At 53.4% G+C, this 27,676-nt stretch overlaps 4 protein-coding genes across 10 annotated transcripts; all 4 read right to left on the reverse strand.

Moving 5' to 3' along the window:
• Positions 1-297: 297 nt before the first annotated feature.
• On the reverse strand, positions 298-11,221 carry SLC23A1 (solute carrier family 23 member 1). Of its 5 annotated transcripts, XM_039836240.1 has the most exons (15): positions 10,537-10,981; positions 9,337-9,401; positions 8,531-8,698; positions 7,915-8,071; positions 7,071-7,160; positions 6,838-6,905; positions 6,488-6,669; positions 6,236-6,356; positions 5,810-5,966; positions 5,366-5,513; positions 4,812-4,917; positions 4,432-4,561; positions 4,189-4,332; positions 3,580-3,675; positions 298-670 (listed from the first exon to the last, which is right to left on the reverse strand). In XM_039836240.1, exons 1-15 carry the CDS (start codon positions 10,616-10,618, stop codon positions 423-425), a joined length of 1,962 nt encoding a protein of 653 aa, XP_039692174.1. In that variant the 5' UTR covers positions 10,619-10,981; the 3' UTR covers positions 298-422. The 5 variants fall into 5 exon arrangements, with proteins under 5 accessions (XP_039692174.1, XP_039692175.1, XP_039692173.1 ...); XM_039836241.1 differs by lacking the exon at positions 10,537-10,981 and adding an exon at positions 11,024-11,221 and having other exon boundaries at positions 4,189-4,561; XM_039836239.1 differs by having other exon boundaries at positions 4,189-4,561; positions 10,537-10,986.
• Positions 11,222-12,126: 905 nt separating this feature from the next.
• Positions 12,127-14,046, reverse strand: MZB1 (marginal zone B and B1 cell specific protein). The gene is made up of 4 exons (XM_039836255.1): positions 13,834-14,046; positions 12,892-13,016; positions 12,418-12,528; positions 12,127-12,329 (listed from the first exon to the last, which is right to left on the reverse strand). The coding sequence occupies exons 1-4, from the start codon at positions 14,005-14,007 to the stop codon at positions 12,173-12,175; spliced, it is 567 nt and encodes a 188-aa protein (XP_039692189.1). The 5' UTR covers positions 14,008-14,046; the 3' UTR covers positions 12,127-12,172.
• Positions 14,047-14,714: 668 nt separating this feature from the next.
• Positions 14,715-19,516, reverse strand: PROB1 (proline rich basic protein 1). Its single transcript, XM_039836230.1, has one exon. It carries the CDS (start codon positions 19,274-19,276, stop codon positions 16,178-16,180), a length of 3,099 nt encoding a protein of 1,032 aa, XP_039692164.1. The 5' UTR covers positions 19,277-19,516; the 3' UTR covers positions 14,715-16,177.
• A 1,531-nt stretch (positions 19,517-21,047) lies between these two features.
• Positions 21,048-26,193, reverse strand: SPATA24 (spermatogenesis associated 24). 3 transcript variants are annotated; one of them, XM_039836252.1, is made up of 6 exons: positions 26,027-26,191; positions 24,771-24,893; positions 24,413-24,543; positions 24,257-24,327; positions 21,317-21,419; positions 21,048-21,209 (listed from the first exon to the last, which is right to left on the reverse strand). In XM_039836252.1, the coding sequence occupies exons 1-6, from the start codon at positions 26,141-26,143 to the stop codon at positions 21,080-21,082; spliced, it is 675 nt and encodes a 224-aa protein (XP_039692186.1). In that variant the 5' UTR covers positions 26,144-26,191; the 3' UTR covers positions 21,048-21,079. The 3 variants fall into 3 exon arrangements, with proteins under 3 accessions (XP_039692186.1, XP_039692187.1, XP_039692188.1); XM_039836253.1 differs by having other exon boundaries at positions 24,771-24,836; positions 26,027-26,190; XM_039836254.1 differs by lacking the exons at positions 21,048-21,209; positions 21,317-21,419 and adding an exon at positions 21,956-22,121 and having other exon boundaries at positions 26,027-26,193.
• Positions 26,194-27,676: the final 1,483 nt, after the last annotated feature.

The following is a 27,676-nucleotide window of genomic DNA, read 5'->3' on the forward strand; positions in this document are numbered from 1 at the left end:
TTTATGGCTTATTAAAACAAGGCATATGAGAGGGTTTTTCTTGTTATTTTGCTATGTCAGTATTTCTCAACCTTTCCATCTCATAAAGTTTTTTATTTAGCATTCTGGAGTACAAAGATGAGGCTGGCTGCCTATGGCTGACGTTTGTGGCTCATGGGCTCCAGATGACCCAGCTTCTACCCAGATACCCAGAAGGCTGAAGGGATCAATATTTCAGCATACTTGTAAACCTATAAAACGCCTAAGGAATTCCATTCAAAATCTATATATTGACTTTTTAGCCAGTCTGTGTTCCCCTTGATGAAGACACTCAAATAGGTCACAAAAATGGAAACTGCTTTTTCTTTGGTTATGGTTTTTTTTTTCAACCCTCCCACAAGAGCTATAGACTAATAGATCCTACCTTTCCTGGGAGTAATTTTTCAGACCTTGGTGCACACAGGTCTGGTTTCTTTATTTTCCGGAGTGTCTTCTGGACCTGGAAGCTGGTCTTTTGACCTTGAAGAAAATCCTTTGAAGACTGGGCAGATAGGAATGTATTTCAGAAAGGCAATTCTTTTTATCATCTTCATCCCAATGGGGAAGTCGTAGCTCTTGAGGCTAGTAGACATCTCACTGTTGGCATGGGCCCCAGCTTTCCACTGTATCAGACCTCGTTCTTTGGGGCTCCCTGGAAGAGGACAGTGGGGTCACTTACCAAGGCCAACTGGTAAGTGACCAGTTGCTGCTACTTCTCATTCCCATAACCTAATCCTAAGGCAGACTTCTGGAATCAAGTGTCTTGATTCTCAAATATCTTCTGGTCTTAAGAGTTATTGAATCTATGATTTCTCAGCTCCTAACTTGGCCAGAGCTCGAGGGAACCCTAAAGGAAACTGGTTATAATGAGTATTATTAATATCTGCAGTGTGCCAGGTTCTAATAAATGCTTTAATTTCATTATCTCATTTCTGCAAAATAAGACCTATACGTATATACAGGCACTATCATAAAAAATGTTATGATGAAACAGGCAGTTAAGTAATTGTCATTCTACATCTTGAGTGTGGGGCTATTCTGTGCTGGGCTGATGGGCACCAAATAGTGCCCAGACTATGCTGTGGGACAGGTTGGTGTATTTTGAAAGACTATAACCAGTGTAGTTCCATAGTTGGAAAGTAAACTTGTTTTTATAATAACAAACTTCAGAAAGCCAAGCTAAGTAAAGTGGTAGGGATACACAAAATAATTTTTTTACAACTAGAGGAATTTGTCCTTAGGAAGAGGAGGGTTGCATGAGATCTCTGAGGTTTTCACAAGAGGGCATGTATTGGTAAAGACTGACACTGTAAATCTAGTGGTGAAAGTAAGATTTCCACATGTGTGTCCCAAAGTCTTTTAGGAGAGGGCACTGAGGGAAGGCTAGGGTCCTTAAGAGGCTGACTGCTGGGAAAAGGTAGTGTTTGAGCTGGGTCCGGCTGTACAAAGCACAGGTGGGCAGAGTGGACGGGGAAGAGCTGGAGGTGTGGCATCGGACTCTTGTGTCTGATTTCCCCCCTCACCACTGCCAGGACACACACACACAGCAGCTGGCTCAGAGCTCCCTTGCCTACCCTGTACATCCCTACCTGCAGTGCCCTGTCTGCTTCTCCAGGTCCCTTCCATTCTCCTAGGTTCCATCCAGGCTCATCCAGGAAATGCTCCAGATGAGTCTAGCCCAGGCTTATTGACATTGCTCCAAATTGCTTTTAATCCAGTTTTACTTTCTGTACTAGGAGCTCCTCAAAACAAACTATGACTTATACTTTTGTTTTTGTACATTCCCCTTCATTGTCTTACCCAAGGGTAAGCTAGTAAGCTCCTCTAGCATTTGATGAATTAAATTGACTGCCCCTCTAAGATTGGGTTGTGAATGGGTAAAGAGTAAGAGCAAATGCAAAGTGGCATATCAGCAAAGTGTGCCCGTCGTATAGAAGCTATGCGATTGATTCCATGGTTAAGGACTGAGTTCAGAGCCAGCGAGATGTGGGTTTGAATCCAGGCTGTTTAACTTTCAGCAAGTAATTAAGATTCAAATTCCAAATTTAATAGCTACACACACACTACACACACACACACACACACACACACACACACACACACACACACACACACACACACACTAATGCATACTGAGGGACTGTTGAAGATGATGTGGCATAACCTAATGGATCCCTAGCATGAATGGCTGCTGATGGGCAGTTGGGTTGAAGGATGAGGATGCAAGGAACTCAGGTAGTCTGAGACTAAACATCTGGTTAGCTTAATCCAGCTACTCAAACCAGAGAAGCCCCTCAGTTTATAGCTGCCCTCCTAATACCTTTAGTCTCCGCAGATTCCCTTGGCATTGAGGATGCCAATTTCCTGTTTCAGGTTCACAGGGTGGGCTGCTCTAACCCCCAGCTCAGCTTCCTCTAAATGGGGAAAGATCAGGTACCATCCATCCGTCTAAGTGGCAGCTGGTACCAAGAGCTTTCTCAACATCTGATGCTGTCTAAAATTCTTAAAAGTGCCAGGATCCCTAGCCCTTCCCTGCCCACACTCCAGACCACCAGCTGTGCACAGCCAGCCTCTTACTCCTGTGCTCTGAATAAAGACTTGTATCTTCAGAGAGGGGCTATGCAGCGGAGATATGCAGCTATGTTCAGGCTGGCAAGTAGTGGGAGATGGAAGGCCATCATCCCACTACTGTCATCCCTCACCTTCCTGGACTGATGCAGTCTTCTTAGCCCCTGCCTCCACGGAGCTTTCCCTGATCTTCCAGTTCACCTGAAACCCTCCAGCAGAAGCAGTGTGGTACAATGGCTGGGACACAGCCATAGACTGAATCAGATGGGCTTTGTTACAAATTCCCAGATTTGCAAAGTTTAAAATCTGTAGATGTGACCTTCAGCGAGTCACTTAACCTCTGTTTCCTCATATAAAATGGTGTCGATAGTCTCTACCTCACAGGACAGTTTTTGAGGACGAAATGAGACAGCTCCATGCCTGACCCATAGTAGATGTTTGGTAAATGTTAACTATGCTTGTTACCAGTGAGAGCATCTGGTGACATTTAGTTTTCATGTATTTACTGGGCACATAAACATCCAAGAGGGTTCTCAGAGACCCCCGTGAAGTATCCTCCACAATTCCTGCAAAGAGCCCTAATAGCAAAGAAATGTTAGGGGCTCTTCTAGTAGCCAGAGTGACAGGCTCTGGCATATTTGGAGTGAGTTTTGCCAACAAACTGATGCTACGTTTTTATCTCCTACTTTAAGAAAGCAAAAGCACTCCTCATCCCCAGTGGCTACCAGGAAATGGAGAGGAAACAACTCATAGAGCCCTGGAATGACCCTCCTAGCCCTACCCTCTTCAAGATCTATGAGACATGTCTGTGCCTCTGGCCAGTGGGTCTCCCTCCAGCCAGTAGGCACTCCACCAGCCCGTCTATTTCTGCATCTCCCTGCCCAAAGGGCCTGCATCATATTAGACTTGGCCATAGCTCCAGTTCAAGGGCTGTGTTGGAGTGCAGATGAGCCCAGCTCGGTTCTGGGTTTTCCTCCTAGGCCTGACCCATACCTGGCACTGTGTTGTCCAATATGAAAGCAAGGCAGCCACCCACAAACATCTCTGTAGTCAGCAGCACAGTCAGAATCTGGTCCACTTCAGGAATGCCTATGGAATAGGCCAAGGGCCAATGGGTATCATGGCCCCATTTGGAGAGCAGAGCTCGGGGACATTCTCCCTACTTGTGCAGCCTGCTGACTTCCTTGAGCAGGTGTAGAGCTGGAACTGTACAAACTCCAACTTTAAAGCCTGTCTACACCTCTGCCTTTTCCACTCTTGGATTCAAATCCCAGTTGTGCCAGTTGCTACTACTTTTCTTGTCTTGGGGCAAATCATCTAAGCCTCACTTTCCTCATCTGTGACATGGAGATGATTATATCTGTCTCCTGGAGCTGTTGTGAAAATTAAAGGAGCACACGTAAAGTTCAATACCTATCTGTGGAAAGTGTCTTAGTAAAGGACATCTCTGCTAATTAGCCTCTCTGCTGCTGATTAACAACATCCAGAGTTGGGCAGAAACTGTGGCTCTAACTGTATGGAACCTTTGAGGGAGGGGCTGTGCTCAGTGTCTAGCTCACCAAACCTCCCCCACTCTGGTGACATTCAGATAGGTGAAGGCACCTGTGTTGATGGCGCCAGGATTGGACTCCAGGTAATTTGGCAGCGTGAGCCCGAAGAACATGGAAAATCCGAGCACGAAGAGATTGCGGGAGGAGTTCATGTCCACAAACTGCAGGTTGGACAGCCCCACAGCGGTAATCATGCCTGAGGGGGCAGGAGAACCGCTAGAGAAGCCACGCGGCCCGGCGGGGCTCCCCCACTCTGCTACCGTGATGGGACCTGGGGCCCGCGCCCGGCACTCACCAAAGAGGGTGCAGAACATTCCCCCCAAGATGGGGTCAGGGAGCGAAGCAAAGAGGGCCGTGAATTTGCCAATGGTGCCCAGGACCAGCATGATGCATGCACCGTACTGTACCACGCGCCGGCTGCCCACCTGCCAGGGAGCCAGGGGCAGGGCTAGACGCAGGGGGCGAGGCCGGACAGGGTGAGTTCCGGGGTCGGGGCGGGGAGGGTGGGGTTCGGGCGTAGCCTGGGATGAGAGTGAGACACTAGAGGGCCAGGGCTTGATGTAGGGAGGGGCCCCTCAAACACAGGGTGGGACTGGGCCAAAGTGGGTACTGGCTTGGGGCGAAGCGTGAGGCACAGGAGTCGGGCCTCTGTGCTGCTCTGGCTCGGCGCGGCACCTTGGTTATTCCCAGGACGCCAATGTTGGGGCTGGACGAGGTGGACCCGTTGCCCGTACCCAACAGTCCTGCGATAATGCAGCAGATGCCTTCGATAAAGATGCCCCTGTAAGGAAAGGGAGTGTGGGTTTGGTCTAGCCTCTGTGCAACCGTCCCCTCCCTCGCTAGTGTCCTCCCATCACCCTGGCAGAGCCTCGCCTCTTCCAGGACTGTGAAAGCTGCAACCATCTGTCTGCAGTACTCCTCACTCCTGGCCAGAGGTATGTCTGGGAACCAGAAGCCCAGGTCTGAGCACTACTCCCCGTGCCTTGGCACATACTCCCTTAGGAGATTCTGGGCTTCAGTTTCCTCATTCCTCAGACTTCACTATCTCCTCAGCTACTGGCAACGCTGAGTGATGAGAACATCCCCTTTTCATAAGTAAGGAAAACGAGGTCTGGAGAGTATTAGTGACTTGCCCAAGTCCACATCTTTGGGACTCGATCCTGTCCCTACATTTGCTTCCTGAGTGACCCCAGAGAGGATCAGATATTGGGGAGGGCAGATGGGCATACCTGTTGATAGCATGTACTGGAGGAGGTGGTGCACCAGCCAGGCGGGCACAGGCATAGTAATCTCCAATGGACTCAATGATGCCCGCCAGTGTGGCACTGAACATCCCTAGGACAGCTGCTGCAGTCACTGTAGGCAGGCCCCACTGACCTGGGAGGTGTGGGAGAAGACAGGAGGGTGAGTTGGGGAGTGGACTAGGCAGTTTGTGGGGGAATGTAGATAAAGGGATTTCAAGCTGAGGTGGGTGCTGTACAGTTGTGGGAGCTTATTTGGGATCACTCAGAGTCATGAAGCTGGAGTGAGGCTCTGAGTTTACAGCACTCTGCTTGGCACACGATACACATGCAGCATTTAATACTAGTTTTATCACCAACTGGATTGGTATCAGCAGGGGCCTCATAGATGGTCTCAGTTAGAGGCAGAGGGGCCCAGGTGGGATCACTCACAGGGGTAGGAGATTCGGATCCAGGGTGTGATACCCATGATGTCCCCTCGGGCATCTGTTCGTGCGTGGAAGCCATAGGCTGTAGGGTCTGTGGGCAGCACGTCTGTCAGGGTCAGGAGATAGCACAGCAGCCACACGATCATGATGGCCAGCACAATCTGAAGTGGAGAGGGGTGAGGGGCACACTGAGGGCCCTGGAGGTCTTGTTCCAAGCTAACCAGCCCCTACGTCAGCCCTAGACACAGCCACAGCCTTTGCCCCAGCCCTAGATCCCAGCTCCAACACCTGCTCCAGCCCCCGGCTGGGATCTCATCTCTGCTCAAGCTCTAGTTCCCCTGCTGTCTGGCCCTTGCCCCCCGACCTTGACCCTGGACACAAGTCCAGCCCCTGCCCTAGTCCCAGCCCCAACCGCCTATCAGCTCCTCACAGGAAACATCTTGAAGATCTGGATGCGGAAGAGAGTGAGGCCCTTGCCCCAGCGGTAGACAGGCAGCAGGAGGTTGAAGTTGCGTAGGTACTGGGAGAAGAGGATGATCAGGAGAATGGAGCTGGGGGCAGGGGCACAACAAAGAGATGGTTGGTAGGCCAGGTTGGGGGCAAAAGCCAGGACTAAGGGGACAGACATACAGGGGTTGGGGGGGCTGGGGCTGGGCAAGGATCAGTCCTGGTGGCCGCTCACCAAGCTGAGATGCCCCAGTGGGAGCCAGCTCGGTCACCAGCAGCTTGAAAGACAGAGAGGCCAATAAGGGAGACAGTGGGGGTGACTGTGAGAGGCCCAATGTAGCTGAGCAGGGCCCCAGGCAGTCCCATCAGCCCAATCACCACTTCCACAATGCTGGACACTATGATTGCACCCTGGACCTGGAAGAGCAAAGATCAGTCATAAGTTACTATGTAGAAGCTATGATTTCCACATTAAAAAATTGCTCTTGGACTATCCACTCGCATGCCCCAACTCAGTTATGGCCCTCACTCCCATCTAGCTACCTCCTGAGGTCCAGGTCTCTTTTACTCCACGTGCAAACCCACCTCTCGTATCCGTGGGTGCCAGATATGAGAAGTGTTCAGGGGCAGACTCCAGTTTCCGTAGATCTCCTCTGGGGCAGAGATAGGACCACACGCACATATGAACAGGGAACAGAGACAGAAGGAAAGAAGATGCCACCATGAATGCACCCTGGTGTCTGGACTTGGGATAGTCTCCCAGATCTCCAAGCTCCTGGGCACCCCCTCTTCAGTATAGACCCCAGAAATATGCCCACCTTCTGGGGGACATTTCCATCTCTCCAGGGCCAGGATGGCTTTGGCTGGGACCAGAAACGCAAAGGCACTAGCCTGGAACAGCGGCAGCCTGGAAGGAAAAGCACAGAACAGCAGGGGCAGGGCGGGGTTGGCGGCGGGGACACAGAAACAGGGAGACAGGGAGAGAGGGACACAGAGAGAGGGACGGAGAGAACCTCACACAGGGACAGAGACACAGAGGGACAAGGGCAGGGGCAGAGCAGAGGGAAATCATTGAGGCCCCAGATAGAACTCTAATATTTTGGGGGGCCAAGGAAGAAACAAATGGAGCCACTGGCCCACAACCTGCCCCCTTGCCTTCTCAACAACTCCTGCACTGTGAGGGGCCACATGCACAAAAGTGAACAGCTCTGTTCTTGCATCCAAGCTCCACTGACAATCTTCCTTCCTACTCTCACTCCTCAAACCATCATGCTTTGGCCACCCAGGCCTAGGGGGCTGTGTACACAGGGGACAGAGGCCCCTGGGAAAACAGGTCATTGGAGAGACTTGCACAGGCCCTGGAAGCAGGGAAGCAGGTGGTCCTGATTACCCCAAGTAGGGCTTAATGAGGGGAAAGCATGGCTAGGACACATTCCCTTAAACCCACAGACTGCTCTTCCTTGAAGAGTGCCAGGAGCCAAGGGTAGGACCTTAGCTGCTTGGCTATAAGGCTGACCAGGGAGAAGAAGCAGCAGGTTGGGGCAGATAACAGCTCTTTTTGTCCCGTGAGTCCTCTGAGAGAGACCACCTGCTGCTCCTGTGTGTGGTGTGTGTGTGTGTGTGTGTGTGTGTAGCGGGGGGGGGGAGGTGGGCCGGGAGCTGGGATGCCCAGTGTGGTCTGGATGAGGGTGGTGATGCCCACGCAGGTGAAGATGGTGCCAATGAGCTGGCTGACCATGTGTTGGTCACGGCCCACACACAGCGCCTCAGCCAAAAGGAAGGGCACAGCGATAGTGCCGCTGAAGCACGTCAGGTAATGCTAGGGGTTGGAGAAGAGTTGATCAGGCAGGGCCTATGACGCTCACAGGTTAACAGGGCTCCTTAACAGTCCTCATGCCTGCCTCAGTGGGACTGGAGCCATGCCACCCTTGTAAATGTACCCACCTAGGACTGACACTCCCACAGAGGATTCCCAGAGGGCTATGGCTCACTTCTCTGGGGATTACTAAACTATCTCCAAGTTATTCCTAAATATTCCGTGGAGTGGGCCCTCTTTCCTGTCATGACACTTCACCTGGCAGATGACACTTGCTTCCAGGGGATTAATCTTTTCTCAGGTCCCATTGAGCCTCTTCCCCACCCCTACTTGGTGACAGTCACTGTTGCTGACCTTAGGTTTCTCTTCCTGTTACCCAAGATAACTTTGGTGGCCAGGGAGCGGGTGAGATCCCAGGGAGCGTGCAGAGTGGTGGTGGGGAGGCCCTGGGGGGAAGCCCACCTGGAAGCCCAGCAGGGTGCACAGGTACCAGGGTGGCACATCCTCGATCTTGTACAGCATGTCGAACTGGGGCTCAGCCACTGGAGGGTCCCTCGTGGAGGTCCCTGCTGTGGGCAGGGCCACTGGAGGGTCCCTCATGGAGGTCCCTGCTGAGCCAAGGGACTCACGCTGGGGGCAGCAAAGAGCAGTAACTGGGGATGGAGCAGTGGACACTGGCAAAGTCGATTCTGCTCCAGAATCAATTAAGTGCCTGAGTGGCCTGTCAGCTCCTCAGAATGGGGTCTGAGCCTGGAGTCCTCACCCCCTTCATAGTTCATTAACCCAACTATCCCTTAGCCAGGCTACAACCTGGCTCCCACCTCACATTGCTTTGTCCAGGGGTTAGTCCACTGTGCTGGCCCCTGGAGCCCTTGGGACCTGGGCTTTCTAGCCAAGGAAATGGGCCTCTAAGTCAGAAGGCCTGGGGGGACACCGGGAGAGGGAGCCACAAGGGCTGGAGACTTTGGACAGGCCCTCTTGGGCCCACTCTGGTCCCACCTCTGCCCTTTGGAAGTCCTTGGGGTGTCACTGTTGAGAAGGGGTAGGTTGGGCTCCTGCTGGCCCCCAAGCTGGAGTCAGCCAGTTCCCAAGCTGAAGTATTTTTCACCGCCACTGCCACCCCTACCCCATCCCCCAATTGCCACATTCGGCCTGAGACAATCACTCTTGATCAAGTTCATCAGAACATTTGTCTCTGCCTTCTCAGGCAGAAAGCTCCTTCTTCCCTCTCACCCACCTGCCACCCAGCTCCACCCATCTCCCAGCACCTGTGTCCAGCCTGCTTCGGGTTCCTCCTGTGCCCTCATCGTTGGGGCACACGTGTGAGCAGTTCCTGAGGAGAAGAGCGGATGGTTATACAAAGCCCAAGGAGGACTTTACTCCACACATCAGACATTATTAGAAGTAAATCTGTAACCAGATCTCCAGCTCCAATCTCGATTGCGAAAGCAGGACCCTGGGCGGAAGTAATGTATTAACTCTAGCCATAGTGGAGTGGTAAATGCTGCCCATGTCTCTGTCACGTTCACCTCCTGCCTGCACCTGAGCCTGAGCACAGGGCCTGTTCTTGTTTTCTAAGAGAGGGCCAGAGTAGGGGGTGAAGCATAGTCTTGGAAGTTTGCCAAGCCCTGGGTGAGGTGAGAGGAGTAGAAATCAGCAATTACTATGTCACCCTCTGAATGAAGCTGTTCTCCACTTATTAATAACAAGTTAATCATTATCATTATCATAACCACTCTCATTTGGGAGGGATGACTGCATGCCAGGCAATATCTATGTATTGTCATGTCTAACCCTTGGAGCTGTACGGTATCAACCTCTTTTGCAGTTGAGGAAACAGATTAGGAGATAAGATCTGACCAAGGCCACATAGGTAGCAAGATTTTAGAAAACTATTCCTAAAATTCAGGTTGGCCTAAATTCCTGCATTCATGCTGTAAATCATACATTAACTGAGCTAAGGCACTGCCCTCCCCACCATCTCTGTTCACCCCTCAAGCTCCCTGAGGCACACAATAGATGAGCTGTAGGAGAAGAAACTGCCAAGGCTGGCCTGGCCTTGCCTATCCCCTGTGTCAGGACAGGGATCCCTTTCCCCTCCCAGCTAGAACAGGCTACCTAATCTGTGGGACCCAGTGCAAAATGAAAACGTAGGGCCCCTGCTCCCAAATTATGAATTTTAAAACAGCAACAGCAGATCATTAAACCGAGTGCGGTGCCTTTCTAAGCACTGGGCCCTGTGTGACCATATGTCTGTCACACAGCCGCTAAAGCCAGTCCCTGAGCCCAGTCTGTTTCTCCCTCCTGGCCCATCCAGCCCAGCCTGGCCATGGGGCCTGGAGCTGGTTGAGAGGGCCTCAGGAGGGTCCAAGGGGCTGAGGCTCCTCAGCTGGTGGGGGCAGGGCTGGAGGTCCCTGGTTCTACTCCCCTTGTGCTGCCCCAGCCCCAGCCCCCTAGAGACCACCTACTTCTGGGTTGCTGTGCCCATGGCCAGGCCCTGCCCTGAGGGCCCACAGGCAGCACCGCTCTCCAGGTGGGCAGCAACTTCATGCCACAGCCTGAATCCGTCAGCCTGTCCAGTCTCCAGCCTGTTCCTCTGTCAGCCTGTCCTCTCCTCTCCCTTTTTGGCTTCTGCTCCAAGTTTCTCAAAGTTGTCTGACCAGTTTGAAGTTTCAGAGCTGCTCCTCAGCACTTTCATCCGCAACCTCTCCTCCCCAGCACTCCCCAGGGGGCTGTGGGGATAGAGCCTCGCCCCCTCCACTCTCCTGGACACTCAATTCAACCCAAACCACACACCAGACACAGAGACAAGGCTGCAAAGTTGCACATGGTCTCAGATATAGTCACATAAAGGACTCACGACACCCAGATTCAGATGCAGAGAGTCTCTCTAAATCATTCCACATAAACACAGGGTCATGTCAAGGGCTCCTAGCTCCACACCCAGCTACATACCAGATACTACTGACGGCTCAGCAACTCAAAGGTTCCTTGGCCCTGGCTCTTCTCCTGGTGTCTAGGAGTTCTCTCCTGGGGCGAAGGCCAGGAAGGAGGGGCCTCAGGCAATATAGGGGGCCGGGCTGCAGTGAGCTCAGGGAAGCTGGAGTAGTCAGGGCATGTCTGGGGTATCCTTATTCTTCCGGCAATGACCTTTCCCCACCCCCATAATCTGAATCCCCTCCCAGCCCTACTACCACTCAGCTTGGGACTTGTCCTGAGCCTCTTGTTGTCTAAGCCTCGGTTTCTGCATGTTATCAGGGGATTAGAGTCTGTCCTGTCCACCTCCCAGTGCTTCTGGGGATCAAAGAGACTCTCACAAAGGAAATTGCAAGTTGTAACACCACCTGGCCCCCGGTTCCCAGACCCAGGTGGGCCCCAAGAGGGGTCCTTTTTTCCCCCGTTGTTGAGGGATGAGCCCCAGGATAGAAGAATTTCTGGGGAGAGCAAGACTTAGAGCCAAGATGCTAAATCCAAACTGTTCCAGGAACCCTGCCCCACCCTGTCCCAGGCCGGCACCTAGGGCTCAACCATGCCAGCTGGTGTCAGAGGCAATCTAGAAGATGAGCAGCCACTGGGCGTAGTCCCAGTGAAACTAGAGTTCCGGGAGGGGCACTGATAGCACAGAGAGGTTGTAATAGGCGTGTCCACGAGGTAGCCTGCTTATGTAATTTTCCGTGGTTTTTCTTTCTCGTGAAGGATCTGGGGTCTCGTTGTTCACATAACTGGATCTACACGCCTTTGACTGTTCGCTGACATTTCCAACGATGACAGATCTCATTCACCTCTGGGAAATTGTGGGGACTGTATTTGGACCTCTTTAGAGGCAACAACAGCAGAAACACCAATTTCTGTCCTTCCAGCCTGCCCCAAGCACATTTTGTAGAGAAAAGGAATCGAGGTCACTGGGTTTTATTTGAGTCCAGAGAGAAAGGCCTTGCCTACCCCCACCCTAAAGCTGAAGGAGGTAGGGAGAGTGACAGTACAGAAGAGCAAGGCCTCCCTGCCCTCAGGCAGCTTGCAGAAAAAAGTGGGGCAGATCTAGAAGGAGCCACACCCCCTGCCCCCTTCAGGAGCAGACCACCCGAAGGGGAAGGAGGAGTTGGATTAGAGCTCTGCCCTTGCGACTGGCGCCTCCTCTGAGCAAGCCCCTCGGGGGCCTCCACACAGCAATGCCTTCAGAGCTTCTTGGCCTTGTTGGTGGGCTTCATAGATCTGGTCTTCTCCAAACTCCCCCAAGTAGTGCAAACATGTCCTGGAGAGCCTAGGGGAGCCCAGCAGGAGCCTCAGATTCAGCCAGCCCACGGGGGGCAAACTAAGTCTCCAGGGGGCTCCACACCCTCCTGTCATACCTGGTGGGCCAGAGGCCCCCTGTGAGCATCACACTGATGGTTGGCTCCGGCCCATTGCTAAGTCCTGGGCCTGTGAGCTGTTTCACCTGGTTCACTTCTCGGACTCCATAGCTGGAGGCAATGGGGAGGAGAGTGACAGCATTAGTGAGAGCCCGGCCAGTGGGGGACCCATCTCCACATGAAGCTGAGCACACTGGCATTTGCTGAGTTCAGTACCCAGATTCTGATCCTCCCTAATGGAAAACGGAGGACCACAGAGAGGAAGCTGCTGGCCCATGGTCACACAATGATCTTGTCCCCTGGTCACCTACCCTTCTGCTCCCAACTCCAAAGCTCAGACTTGGACCCAGCCAGCCCCTGACCTGGGACCAGAGCCCTGGTGCAGATGGTGTGGTGTGAGTGGGAGACTGGGGACCTCTATACACCAGCCCTGCCTCTGGAAGGAGGGAGGTAGGGACCAGATTTTCAACTCACTCCTGCCAGGTCTGGGAGCAGCTCTGGTCCAGGACGTCTGTGTATACTGACTCACTTAGCTCCTGATGCCCTCCAGAGTCTGGGGTGTGAAGCTTGGCCTCTGCCTTTGCAAGATGTTGCCACATCTGAAACAGAGGGGCTGAGAGCCAGGGTTTCCAGACTGCTCAGTGTAGGGGAGGAGAGAACAGGAGCATGGGTCTCTGGGGGAGAATGAGGTGGCAAGAAAGCCTTTTGAGCAGGAAGCACCTGTGATGTGAGGCAGGCTTCATTGCCCTCCCTCAGGTCCTGAAAGCAGGGACTGGGCCAGCTGAGGCAGGATCTACTTTCCAGGAATGGAGAGGGGAGGCGGGAAATGCTGAAGGGGAAGGTTAGCCCTGGGCATGGGGGCCCCTCCCCCAGGGCACACCTGCTCATCAGTGCATGCTATTTTAAACCATGAGAACAAGGAAAGAAAAAAATTAGCAGCCCAGTCTTCAATAACACGTGTACTCATAGGCTCCCTCGGTCCCCCACAGAGGTACTCAGGCACACTTGACAGGTTTGTGTGTGAACCCGGACACACATATACTCATACATTCATGCACTCAGCATACAAACACACATACACCAATGCTCCTCAGTCATGTTTTAGGAAGGAGTCTGGATCTGAGAATGAGCATGAAAAGGAAGGAGTCTGAGACAACAAGCTGGTGACTCCTTAGGTTCTCAAGATACTGTGGGGTGTCCCAGATTGTCTGGTCTCTGTTGGGCAAACAGATGGGTAAAGCGAGGCAGGGAGGTTCAGGTGAAGTGAAGATGGCAATATCATGGGAGGCCGAGTCTAGCTGGATGGCCGGGGATGGGAGTTGGGAGATCAAAGGCTAGTGGTAGAATCTGAGGTAGATGGAGGGGTTTGGCTTGAGGAGGGGTCTGGGCAGGGGAACTGCTGGGGGAGGGACTCACCTGGTAGGCTACTGCCCTGCAGGCATCACAGCGGAGGTGAGCAGGCATGTGAGCTGAGTACTTCTCTTCATCATCCAGCTGTGGGGCAGTGGCTGTGAGCTGAGCCCTGTCCCCGAGGCCCCCTGGGATAGCCCAGTTCCCCAGAAGCAGCAGCAGTGGCAGTGACAGCCTCATGGTTCATGGAACTGGCTCAATGAGCACGGGCTGTGGGTGGGATGCAGATGTACATGTGTCTGTGTGCAGTGGGGGCCGCCCCGGAACACCTCACCCAGACCAATGGGGAACCACCACCTCACCCCTCCCATTCTCTCCCTTTCCCCAGGAGATGCCACGTATGCACCTCCTTTAGTGTGACCCTGGCTCCAGCCACCTCAGCTCTATTTCACAGATAGTGAACAACGAGGCAAGGAGAGGGGCTGGGCCTGGACAAGGACACAGAGAAGCTGATACCTCCCACATCTTGGGATCAGGCCACGTGGCAGGCACTGTGCCGAGTACCTTGGGGGAGGAGGTCGTTGGTTACTGTCATTTTTATTCTGCCCCTGAGGACACGAAGGCTCAGAAAGAAGTGACAAATCCAAGGCTACACATCTAGAGGGGACATACCGAAATTAAAACTCACACCTTATTGACCCCAAAGCCCATTGGCCACTCACCACTGGTAGGAATGAGGCCACAGGTATGGTTTCCAGCCTAGGGCTCTCTCCTTGGGAGGCCAATTCACTAAGGCAGGGATGACAGTGTATGAAAGACACATGTGATTTCCATCCCTGAGCCCTGGGATTCCCTCCACCCAGGCTGTACCTGGACATGAAAGGGCATTGTGGGAGTGGGAGTGTTAAGGGGCCAAGGCAGAAAATCAGACACCTTACACCAGTTGCTTCAGCCATCATGGCTTATTGGGTCAGCAATTTATTGTGCACCAGGATGAGGTGAGGGGCCCAGGACGGGCCTAAGGCCCACCATGTTATCAGAACCAGCATCTCTGGCCATGAGAAGATGTCCAGGTTTTTCTGAGTCATAGTCCTCCCAGTCAGCTTTCAGTCCAAGGCAGGGGGCAGGGACTCCAAGGGATCTGGGCCCCCCAGGGATCTCAAATTTAAGGAAGGCATTGATCTCCATCCCTAACACTGCTTCTAATGGGCACTCTTCTTCCCCAAACTCATCATATCACATACCTGTCCAGCCACTTCAAGTTCAGAGCTACACAGAAACCTACACGCAGAGCACCTCCCACCCCATGCATTTCCCTGTGCCCTCGGAGACTCCTGGAATCTGGGGCAACTGGAACAGAGGTTCTGGGTCCTGTCCCTCCCTATGCTTTGACTAGCCTGCAGAGCCAGCACCTCTCTCAGCATGGTTACCACATCTGTTACTGGGAGAGTGAAACCAGCTGAGGGCTTCAAGTCTCTCTGACCTGCCCTACACAGGGGTATCCCTTCAACTGCCAACCCTAACCCTAACCCACCCTCTACTCCACCTGGAGGGGTCACGACACTCCTCTGGAACAACAGCTCAAATGATTCTCTCTGCTCACATGTCCTTCCTCATGACTCACTTCATCTGCCCTCTACCCTGGGAGTGGCTGAAGCCCTCACTCCTGGTCCCGGGATGAGCCAGCTCAGCTCTGAGGGCTTAGAGAAGCCAAGTCAGATGCTGGGGTTGAGGAGTGAATGAAGGGTGGGGCTCCCAGTTGCAGACTACAGCCACTTCCCTACCTTCCCCCAGTACACCCACAAATCCCTGGCTGACCCTCCATTATTACTTCCCCACTCCATCTCCACTTGCTGTCCCCATGGCTCTTTTTCTCAGACCTAGCCTGCCCTGGTTGCACTAGCCACTTTCTACCACAGCCGCCAAGGCCAAGATCCTTTTTCAAAGAATAACAGATTTGATAGCCAGAGGCTGGTGCCTGCTCCACCTCAAGTGTGCCCACCTTCACGGAGGGACAGCTTACTACCTCTGGGGGACAGCCCTGTCCCCTGCTGCTCCCAATTCCTGCTGCTCCTAGCGAACCCCAACACTCCCTCAGGTCAGCTCCCAGGGACATGACCCTGAGACATCTCACTTTTACACACACACAAACACACCACACTCTGGGAATGCTTGGGAAACGGGTATATACTTTTGCTGGGGAAGGAAGTAGGCAGCTACTTCCTGTGCTCCAGCTCCATCAGCCCAGGAGTCTCTGATACAGTGTCTGAAGTTAAGTTCCTCTCTGAAGACTGGCTAAAATGGATAAAAGTAAAAGGTGACAGAAGGGAAGAAGGGCAGGGGACTGGATGCCAGAACCTTCAAGGCCATTAACAGCCCCAATACCACGTGGGGATCAGGACCTAGGCCCTCACACGGAAAATAAGGAGCCTTTGTTGGCCTGGGTGGGACCCGAGCTGGTGGGAGGAGCACAGAGGAGAAGAGGGGGTGCGGAGCTAGGGGTCCCACTCAGAGACAGGTAGTACATCCCATCCAGGGGCCCCGACTCAGAGGCCCAGGGTAGCTGGGTGCCGCTTAAGGGCGGCGGGCCCGGGGATGAAGGCAGTGAGAGGCCAGAGACAGGCCCATAGGCGGGCGAGTAGAGGCCGGGGCCCAGGGCCAGCGGGGTGTAGAAGCGTCGGAGTGGCCCTGGGGGCGAGGGCGGCAGCAGCACCTCCACGTATTGTCCGCTCTCGGGGTCGAAGAGCAGCCGTAGCCGAGGCTGCCGCAGCGCCTCCACAAAGTAGTAGCGGCCGCTCTCAGGGTCCACCAGGACCTTCCCCGCGTGCGCGGCCCCAGGCGGCCTGCGTGACCCCTGGGAGGGGCCTTCCGGGGACCGGTCCATCGGAGGCGCCGAGGCAGCGCGGGGCTGGGACGGCGCTGTTCTGCTCTCCAACGCCTGGGGCTCTCGCAGGAGAGACGACTGGACCGCAGTCGCAGGCCCGGGGACCAAAGGGGGTGTCTCCAATTTGGGTGCTATCCCAGGGCTCGAGCTAGGATGCACCTGAGGGGAACCGGGGCGGAGTGGTCGGGGTGGTTGGGCCCCTGTTGCCTCTATGGGTGTCGGGTGGGGTAAGATGCGAGCGCCACCTAGAGGGCTGATCTGACTCTCGCCGTCGGGGACAAGACGCGGGGCCTCCGCAACCCGATTCTCTCCTCCAGGACCACGCACCAGGACTCCCCGGGTTCCCTCTGGCTGGCGTCCCAAGGCCAGGGCACCAGGCAAGCGGATCTCAGTGCGCGCAAAGGGTTTTGCCGTGCTGTTTTCGGCCTTCCGCCGCAGGACCCCGTTGGGCTGTGAAACGTCCCGGGAGACTGTGTTGGGGGACGGCTCTAGGGGCTCGTAGGGGTGCGACACGACCGGCAGAAAGTCCTTGAGATAAATAGAAGTGTAGTGAGCCGGGGTTGGAGTCCCCAGTGCCTGGAGCTCTTGCGTCTCCGATGCGCCACCCTCCTCTTGGCGGGGGTTTGCAGGAGGCGCAGGCACTCCCGAGCTTGGAGATGCCGCGGGGAAGCTTGGCGCGTATGTGGTCTTCACCATCTTGCGTACGTCGCGGGGGCGCGGAATAGCCACGCGCAGGCGTCCCGAAGTCACACCTCCAGGGCCCAAGGCTTCCGGGAGCTCATCGACATCCACTGTGCCCGCGAGGCGACTGATGGGCAGCTCGGGTGCAACCACCTCTGGAGACGGCTGACTGCCTCGGAACATAAGATCTGGCATCTCGCGTGTGTGCGAACTCTGCACCTCTATTAGCTCTGGATCGCCGGGTGCGGATGGCGTAGGCAGCGCCCGCTTCTCCTGGACTACGTCATTCAGACCTTCCCGCGTAGAGGTTATCGATGAGCCCGGCACTGTGGGATCCCACGTCTCTTGGGGCAATGGGCTCCACGTCCCAACAGGACGATTTCGAGCCTCCCTTGAGGACAATGCCAGCGGGGACGAGCTCCTACTCCCCTGTACTTTATCTCCGACTGCCGGATGCGGAACCTCCCACGGGGAAGACGCTTCAGGGGATGGGCTTCTTGCCCTGGCAACACCCAGGTTCCACTGGGAAAGTGTCGGAGGGGAAGGGCTTCTTCTGCTGACAGTTTCCTCGACGGTGGGCTCCTGATTTTCCCATGAAGGGGATGCCTCGGGGGACAACGGACTACTCACCCTCCGAATATCCCGATTCCACGGGGACAGGTTCTGGGGAAACGGGCAGTGAAAACCCTGCACGGGCCCATTTGGAGCCTGCCACAGCGGAGACGGTGTCCTTGGCCTTACTGCCTTACTCAGAACTTCCCAGGGGTCCCTGGACTCGAAAGGCGGACTCTGTGGCCTCAGGATGGTTTGATCTGGAGTCTCTCCCGGGAACCTAGTTTTGAGTTCCTGGTTGTGCATCTCCTGGGTCTTCTCCCCTGACTGCAGGAAGATGCTGGAACTAACCGGACCCAGCGGCTCAGTTCCGGGCGCGGGTTTGTCGCGCCGAATCGCGCGTTCGCGGAGGCTGGGCCACGGTCGTGGGGCTCTGGCGGGCGCTGAATTATAGTGCATGCGGGGTGGCCGAGACCTGGCATCTTCCCGGACCGTTCGGGTACTGCGGGCCGTTTTCCGAGTCTCAGGCTCTGGCCGCTCGGTGGGCCCGAAGGGGGCGCTGCTTGCGGTAGGGACTGCAGGGCTCAGTTTTCTGGCCAGCGCTGTCTGCACGAGGCCCGAGGCAGCCTGCAGGCGGCCCAGAGACTCGTCTAGGGAGCCGGTCCGCAGGAGCAGTCGGGGGCGCGGCGCGCCGGCCTCCCGCGGTGGACTCCGGTGTCGGGGGCGCAGTTGAATCTGACGCTTGGGCACAGTCCGAGCCCTGGTGGGCGCAGCACGCTCCTCCAGTGCCACCTCCACACACTCGAACTGCGCTGGGGTGGCAGGACTCGGACCACGAGGCCGCAGCTCCAAGTAGGTGGCCCAGCGGGAGCCACCATCGGTGGCCTGGGGCTGCGGTGGGGCGGGGACGGGAGACGCGGGCCGGGGCGGCGAGAGGCTGCGGAAAGCCGGGGCGGTGAGCTGTTGCACCTTGCTATCCGCCGAGTCAGAGGGGCTGAACAGGGGCCCGGCGCCGAAAATGACTTCCATCTCCCCCGACGGCAGTATGCGCAGCTGGGGCTGGGGTGGCCGTGGGCCGGAGCCCGGGCCTCGCGGGAAACCCGAGCCGGGACCGAGCTGCTGGCGGCTATTCTGGGCTCTGACGGACAGGCGAGGCTGCGCGCCCGCCCCCAGCACAGGGGCCACCCGGGGCCAATTCGCCCAGCCCTCGTCCGGCCTAACGTCCGGGGGCTCTGGAGAACCCGGAGCCGTGTGGTAGGAACCTGACGAACCGGAGGAGTCCTGGCGCTGCGCGGGGGCAGCGGGCAGCTGACCTGGGAGCCCGGACAGGGCTGGCGGGGCGAGCGCGGTCAGCATGGTGGGGCCGGACGCTGCGCACAACCTCCCTCTCATTCGCCTGGGCTGATGCAGCAGGCGCCCGCACTGTCCCCGCCCCGCTCAAGGATGCCATGGGGTCACCGCGCCTTAAAGCGGCCGCGTCTGCTCCAAGCCAGCGGTGTCGCCAGCAAGAGAGATGTGAGTCCTGGCCCTTACCCTCCCAAGCCCCATCTCTGGCTTGGGCTGGAGCGAGACTGAGGCTGACAAGGTGAGGGGAAGGCAGGTGTCCAACTTGGAGCCAGGACCTAGGCCCACCCAACTGAGGAAACTAAGGCTGAGTAGGGACCTGCCTGAGGTCAAGCACTATGGAGTGTGGATCAGACTGTGAGCTGGAGGACCAGATCTTCAGGCTAGGTCTTGCTAGCAACTTCATCTTTCCTTAAGCCGTCAGCACCTTCCCATTACCACAGGGCACCCCACCTCCCTGGCCCTGTAACCTGATCCCAGCTTGACATCAAGAGTGCACCCACTTTCTTTGACCCATCACTCCACACCTTTGCTAGAGGAGCATTGCTTGGAGGGCTGCCCCCCCCTGCCCCAAAAGTGCTGGAGCCTCAGGAAGGTGCTGTCCCTGGCTGGACCCATTAGCCTTTAGTGGGAATCTATTGAAAGGGGCTGGAGTGGACAGCTTTTATAGGCTGCCTTGGCAACTAGAACAAGGCCTGGATGCTGATGTGGGGACTCTTAGGAACCTTTGGAGTAGCTGTGGTCCCCTCTCTAAAGCCTCTCTGAGGCAAGATTAACCCTTTGCTTCCTCAGCCACTCACAAGGCCCTCATTCCAGCCTCCATCACCTCGGTACTAGCCCTGAGGAACAGGCTCTGGTGGGGAAGCAGCTGCCACCTGTCATTGTCCTGGGACAATGGGCTCCATTTGCCCTTGACTTCAAGGTCCTGCCATGACTCAGGCCCCAGTTGGCCTTGGAGCAAGACTACTGGCCCCTCCTGTGCATTCATCCTCACGCTGAGCCAGGAAAGGCTAGATTTGACACATCTGATTCATCTTGAGTGGGTCCCTGCCTGGGCATATCTCCATGATTATTACCTAGCCATCAGTGATGGCTTCTGAGAGGATGAAGGCTGTCCATCACATCCAGCTTTAATGTGCAACTTCAGCAAGTCATAACCCCTTCACAGTTTCCCCACCCTAAAAATAGAAACAGCATTGTCCCTTTCTCTTCCTACCATTTGTGAAGACTGATGAGCTTGTTCTGTTGAAGGGAAGTGTTAAGAAGGTGCATGTGTAATTCGCAGGTGTAACACTCTTGCTTTATGATGGACATTGATTTCCCAATTTATTGTAGTCCTGGCGCGTGCGCGCACGCACACGCGCGTGCGCGCACACACACACACACACACCACATGGCTTGCCTTTATGCCTTTACATAGGCAAGGATTAAATACTGAGTAATAAGTGACAGTGCCTATTAGACAACAAAGCAGTCCTCCCTTAGGCTGTAACTCCATACCCCCATTAACCCCCTACTACTACCCAAGGGAGAGAGAGAAGCAGCAAGGGTTAGAGACTTGAGCAGCATCCTCTTCTGAACCCAGAAGTGGCCTGGTAGGTGGTGGTCCAAGGCTTTTCCCCCACCCAGGCCTTGGTAACATGATTCTCACTTAGGTCACCAAGGCCCAGGAGGTAGGCAGGAAGGAAGGAGAGTGCTTTCTGCCTCTTACTGTTCTTTCCTTGGGGGTCAGGCCACTAGTGAGGCCTGAAGCGGGTACCCATAGATAGGAAGGATTGGGATGGGGACCCCCACAGCAGAGAAGGTAGAGGTCGGGTGATACAGCCAGAGAACAGAAAGGCGAAGACCATTTTATTTTTCCCTGGGACGCTGGTGGCTCCGGGCCTGATGCGTCCCCGAGGCTTTCTTATGCTTCCTGTCCAGCACCTGAGCCATGTAGTTCTCCTGCTGCTTCTGGATCCGGAAGTCAGACATGTGATTCCTGCAATGGAGCCGGCTGGGCATGGGCTGGGGACAGTCTAAGGTAGGGGCCAGAAGTCTGGCTCCCCACTTCCATCAACAACCCCCAGCCTGGCCCAGACCCCTCACCTGAAGATCTGTTTCTGCTGGCTGATAACTTGCTGCAACTCCTTAATCTCATTCTCTTTGCCATTAAGTATATCTTCTTGCTTTATAATGTGAGACTCAATTTCTGTGGGGGAGAGAGGCAGGGAGGAGGTGGTTCCATCCCACGGGCTCCTTCCTGAGTTAAGGCATTCATTCCCTTGTGGGTCTTTTCAGAACTTGGCTCCCCCCACCCAGGGGTTCTCCATGAGTTTATTATGGAGTCTTGATGGGGTGATGAGAGGCCACAATGTCTGATAATGTGTCGGTGACTTCACAACTCTATTCTGGACTAGGTGACTCACATGAGGGCAGGCAACGGCTCTTGGAGAGAGGTGGGCAGCCCTGTCCAAAGGCAGGAGGATGAACAACAGCTCCTGGCCTCAACTCCTGCAGATCCTCACAGACATCTCCTCTTGGGCGAGACCCTCCTAACTTAAAATTATACCCCTTCCCAATATTTCCTATCTTTATTTTTTCTCTGCTTTATTTTTCTTCTTAGCACTTATACCTAATATACCATATATTTTACTCATTTGTCTTCTCCCCTACTAGGATGTAAGAACAAGAATTTTTGTTTTATTCATTGTTTTAACCCTAAAGTCCAAGACAGTACCTGGCACATAGAAGGAACACAATAAATTTATTTGTGGCATGAGTAAACGGGATGTCCCCTGGGGGTTTAGGACTTAGAAACATCACCAATTCAGTCATCTCAATCCAACCAGGCCTTCTGAGGGCCAGCTGGATGCCCAGCCCTGTGTAGGGTCTGCCCTCAAGGAGGTAGCTCCTGAAAGGAGAGCTAACATTCAGGAACTGATGAGAGAACAGAGCAAGGTGATATTTAAATGACGTTAATATTAGTGAGACAGTATTACCACTTTAGGCAAGTTGCCTCTTTTTTCAGACCCATTTCTTCATCTGTAAGATGGGAACAGGGATAGTCCCTCTTCCACAGCAGGGTCAGGAGGACCCAGGGAGATTAGTGGTGGCAAAGCTTATCCCCTAATTAAGTGCTTATTAGATGCCAGGATAATCTTTGTGATTTGTGTTAGAATGCAATGAGGCTGTAGAGATCTGAGGGTGCTTCATTTATATAACTGGCCCTCAAGGAGCCGTGGAAAATTCTGATCCTCACAGGAAGAAAATCCCACTGCCTTTAAAGGTTGGACAAAGATGAACTAGAACATCAGCTTTAAAATTGCAAAACACGGGGGCATTCAAGGTTTCAGAAGAGACGATGTAAAAAATTAAGGCACAGCATGGAAAAGAGGAGACACAGGTGAAGGAAGAGAAGGAACACATGAGCTTACAGGGTCACTGGACCAGAACTATCAAAACTCCTTCCCCAGGTCATCCAGCTAATCCAGACTGACTGCTTGTGAAGTTCTTTTGGGAAAAAGCATCAGAAATTTGTGGGAATCTTTTAAAATAAATGAGAGATAAATTTAAAATAAAAGGCACCCAATGAGAATATGGTTAGAAAAGCCTTTTGAAAAGATTAAGTAACTATGTAAGTAAAACTAAACTGAAACCACATAAGGGAAAGTGGCAGGGGGGAGGCACAGGCCAGGGGGAGGGCAGGGGAAGGTTCTGGTCATTGTTTTGCTCAGGTGAGGGCTGTGCCCTCCTGGAGGGATTCAGGACAATCTCGGGGGAAGCAGCCAGGCTCTGTCCCCGTGACTCACACACAGTTTCCACTAGCAGACACAGAACCCTGCGGCCTTAGTTGATCTCTAGGAAGTGCCCTAAAAGAAGGATATCTTTACCTAGTACCACCAGGAAAGAACCCTAGGTTCCTTTTAGGGAAGTAGGAGGGAATATCCAGAGGGAGGCGAAGGACTATGGGCCAGCATCCTTCGGTATGGAGCTAGTGACTGCCTATTGGGTCCCAAGAGGGCCTAACGGGGGCTCTCAAACCATGAGGCCTGTCAGCCCACCTGGGCAGATCAAGATGGCAGCCCACTGGCAGCTTACCAGTGAGATAACTTAGCAGGAGAGAGAGAAAGCTGGACTGGAGAGTAAAGGATGCCCAAGGCCCCAGGTGGGGGCCCATCAGGAGAGACCCTGCACCTCTTTTGGGCTTAGCTCTGGGCTCTAGCCTACTCAAACTCTGTTTCAGTGAATGAAGTAGATGTTGCATATGGAATTCATAGCTACTTCTTAAACTAGGTATGGGAAGTTTAGCATTCTTGGAAAATAAAAGGGGTTCCTGAGGTCTAGGGACACTGGGTAGCTGACTGAAAGTGCCTCGCAACTCACAGCACAAGTGGCCACAGGCATCTACATGGAGCACAGTTGAAAACTAATGGCCCACAGACATTTTACTTGGCCCATACAATACTTTTAAAATTTCTAAATCAGTTGCCAACACTAAAAAGTCAGAAAAGCTTCCATTAAAACCTGGCTTCCAATTTCTTTTTTAAAGATCTAACAATGCTGGACCCCCATTCCCACAGCAGAGACACTAGCCCTTGAGAGGGGGCAGGGCTCTCCACATCACCGCAGACCCCACTCCTCCCTATGGGATCCCACACCTTGAGACTAAGGGTCAGCTCCCTAACAGGGTTTGTGCTTGCCTTGTTGTTCCTCTTATAACAGAGTTATGAGTAGAGCACACTATTTCTAATATACATCAAAAGTGGGAAAATAAAAGGTGGACTAAGGTCGTCGTATGTTTCAAGAAAAATGGGAGCAAGCCCGTTCCTTTATGGCCATGAAGAATATCGTACAACTGCTTCCCTCATTTCCGTGGCCTGCCTGGTCCCTGAAGGCCTTTGCGAAGGTGTGGCCCGCCTGGGCCTGCCTGTATCCTCAGCCGGGGACAGAAGTTGGGGTGAAACCCTGCCCTGGACACGGGCACTGGACTGTTGGGGAAGAGCCCATGTATGTAAGCGTGGGAAGAAGTGCGGGCCTCACGCCTACCATTGCACTTGGTGATGAGCTGGTCCTTTTTGCTGGACTCTTGCAGGGCTCTGCTCTTGACAGTGGAGAGCCTGTGTGGAGAACATAAGAAAGAGTGGGAAGGCTGACGGGCAGATAGGACTTCCAACCCATCCTCCCTAACCAAAGCTCACTCACGCCTTTTCAAAGGCCAGCTTCTCTTTCTCCAGCTGTTTAGACAGCACCTCTACCTCTCCGAGGGCAAACTGCAACTTTTCCTCTTCCTTGGCCAGGAGGACCTTCGTCTTGGCATGAGCAGCTTTCTCTTCCTACAGGAGCGGTAGCAGTGACCTCATTAACCCCAAGCCACCTTGGGTCTCCTGGTCTCCCTTAACCAGCTCCCTTTCTCAGAGGGACACACAGAAGCCAGAGAACAAGATTCTGTGTTGCTACTGGGACTGGAGGCTCTCAGAGGCCAATACTCAATGATTCTGCTCAACCAAAAGGATTCCGGGAAATTGGGGAAAATCAGGAGCCTGGATAGGTCATTACTTACCACCAGCTTCTTCTCCACTGCCTGGAACTCTTCTTTACTGACAAAATTTTCGTCCTGGAGAACCATCTGCAACAGAGCCTGGCTCAGGGAGGGCCTGAGGCTGGGGTGGGGGAGGGGTGTCCACTAGGGACCAGGAGCAAGGATAGATAATGGGATGATGTCCAGGGCACCTAGGATGAGATGGGGCCCTGGGAAGGGAGAATTGTCCCACATGATTCACTGAGGCTCAACTCTTAGGTCCTGTCCTCAAGGAGCAACCAGTCTCATGGATAAGATAGTCCATGGTCAGCACTTCTAACAGTGTGTGCTATGATGGAGAAGAACAAAGAGGTGTCCAGAGGAGGCCCCTGACTTGGCTTGGGGAAAAGTCAGAACTGCTTCTGGAGAATGAGACATCAGAGCAGACCCGAGATCTGACTGCCGTATAGGACTAGGCCAGAAGAAGAAGAGGGGTGGAAAAGTTCCAGACTGTGAGAAAAAGTCCAGGGGTGGAGTCCACCTCTTAAAGTAGCCAAGAGGAAGAACTGGGTACTTTCAGGAAATTGAAGGTAATTCAATGCCTAGAGCCGCATAAAGCCATTAGAGGGAGAAGGAGATGTGAAGTCATCTTATTTCTGAGATGGAGGTATGTCCAGGTCTTCTATTCAAGAGAGAAAACAAAAACTGAAAAACCGTGAACTCTACCTGGCCAGGGTTTTACTATGCCTGTCCAGATAATCTGTGGCTCCGATGCTTTGCACCCATGAACTGGGGTTTGATTGAGAAAACAACAGAAAAGGGACATAAGGGGGTCAGAAGCTGTTAATGTGCGCAAAGGCCAAACCTGTGCTTACTGCACTCAGCATGGCACTGCATTAGACACTGAGGAGGGGATGTATGTAATAGAAAGGATGTTAACAGTTTCTTTGCCAGCACTCAAGGGCTTTGGGCAGTGAAATCGTCTCCAACTAGAAATGGGGAAACTGAGGCTCAGTGAATAAATGGGGATATATCTACCAGGCTTTGCACAACAAGGCAAAGAGAGTAGAGAATAACTTGATTTTGATTAAAATTCTCTGGTAAATATTCATGAGACCCTTGGCCCTTTTTGGCTCCATCTCCACCAGCCATAACACATCTGACCCCTCCTTCCTTCTGATGACGCCATTGGCAATGTGCTCTCCGTATGCCCCCCCCGGCACCGGAACAGGGGCTGGCCCAACTCCAACATTTAGGCGTCCAGTCCAGCCTCTCCCTTAGCTCTTCGGGCTGCGTACCACGTTCCTCAGCTGGTGGATCAGTTCCTCCTGAGACTCAATCACGTCCCGCAGTTGATCGAAGGCGAGACACACCGACCCTGACCCCCCCTGCGACCACCCGACGGGCGTCGCCATCTTTTGCCCCCGCCAGCTCGTTGGAAATGGCTGCCGCTGGATGGCTCACCACGTCGCCCACCAATGAGAATGCGACGCCACAGAGTACCCTGGCAACCGGAGGCGGGGACTTGCTTTGTTAGCAGGGATGAGGCCCGCCTCTTAAAGGAGCCGTCAGGGTAATTTAACAACCCTTAGAAATTTAAGTTTATAGAGTATTTACACATCTATTTTATCTGGTAGTTCTCACGCAGTCCTGAGGAGCAGGAAGGGCCCTGCTTTACTTCCTTTACGGGCCAGAGAACAGGCAACATTCAGACAATCCGCCCCCCCCACCCCCCCGCCCCGACCCCGTCCCCAGCCTTCTCTCAGGGCCTGCAAGACCCTGAAGCAAGAGCCTTCTAAGGCAACACCTGCATCTTTAGCTTCACACGCCTCTTTCTCACACCCTAATATCTAAATTTCTCTCGGCTTCCTGTGACCTCTCTTCTTCCTAGAACATACTCAATACTTAGGGGACCTAAGCCTAAGCAATGAAAGGCGGCTCAAGAATAGAAAAGGAGAGTGATCTCGAGATAAGAGTTGTCACACGCTGGAACTAAGTTCTGGGAAGCCACACTAGAGCCAAATACAAGGTGCTGGGGAGGCCCCTAAATAGCCTGAAGAGATTAGTAGAAGTGAGATGGGATATGAAGGAGACTTCCAAAACGGACGTAGGAAGGGATAAGGTGATTATACACCTTCACCAAATCCCCATTGAGGGCTTTTTTTGAAACCCAAATAAGATTAAGCTTGAGGAATATTAGAGCTAATAACTATCAAGTATTCACTATTTCGTAGCACTATTATGCCACATTAATATTATTTCATGTGATCCTCATAATAACCTTGGGAAGTAGGTTCTACTGTCCCCATTTTACAGATGAGAAAATGCAGGTTCTATGAGAGTGAATAACTTGCCCAAGGTACTAAGTTACTAAACTAAGCCTCAGAGCAGGGTTTTGACATAGGCAGTTTGATTGCAGAGTCCATGTACTTAACCATGAAGCTGTGCTGCATTTTTGTTGATCATAATGGATACTAAAGTTACCGAATTTAATACCTCCAAGCAGGAAATTACTATATTAAGAAGTTTGCAAAAAATGTTATCAGTGACCAGAGAGGAAAGCTGAAAGTTTAAGTAAGCCACTCAAGCTGCTTCCCAAAGCTCCCTAGGGGGCCTCTTTTTTTAGCTGGATTTCGTGGCTCAGCAAATGTAGCCATTCCTGTGAGTCTCCCAGTAATAGCCCTTGTTTTTAGTGTCTGTTATCATGTCCTTGAGGGCAAGACCATTTCTGTTGGCTAATCTTAAAGGGCCCAGAACAGTACTGTTCAACAGGACTTCTGCCCTGGAAATGCTCTGTATCTGCATGGTCCAGTACTGCAGCCACTAGCCACATGTGGGCTACTCAGCACTTGAAATGTGGCTCACGTGCCTGAGGAATGCTTTTCAAATTTTAAAAAATTTTAATTAAAATTGAAATTTAAATAGCCTTATATGGCTAGTGGCTATTG

Source organism: Pteropus medius, unplaced genomic scaffold (assembly GCF_902729225.1).
Source record: "Pteropus medius unplaced genomic scaffold, Ma_sr-lr_union100, whole genome shotgun sequence".
NCBI classification, from domain to species: Eukaryota; Metazoa; Chordata; class Mammalia; order Chiroptera; family Pteropodidae; genus Pteropus; species Pteropus medius.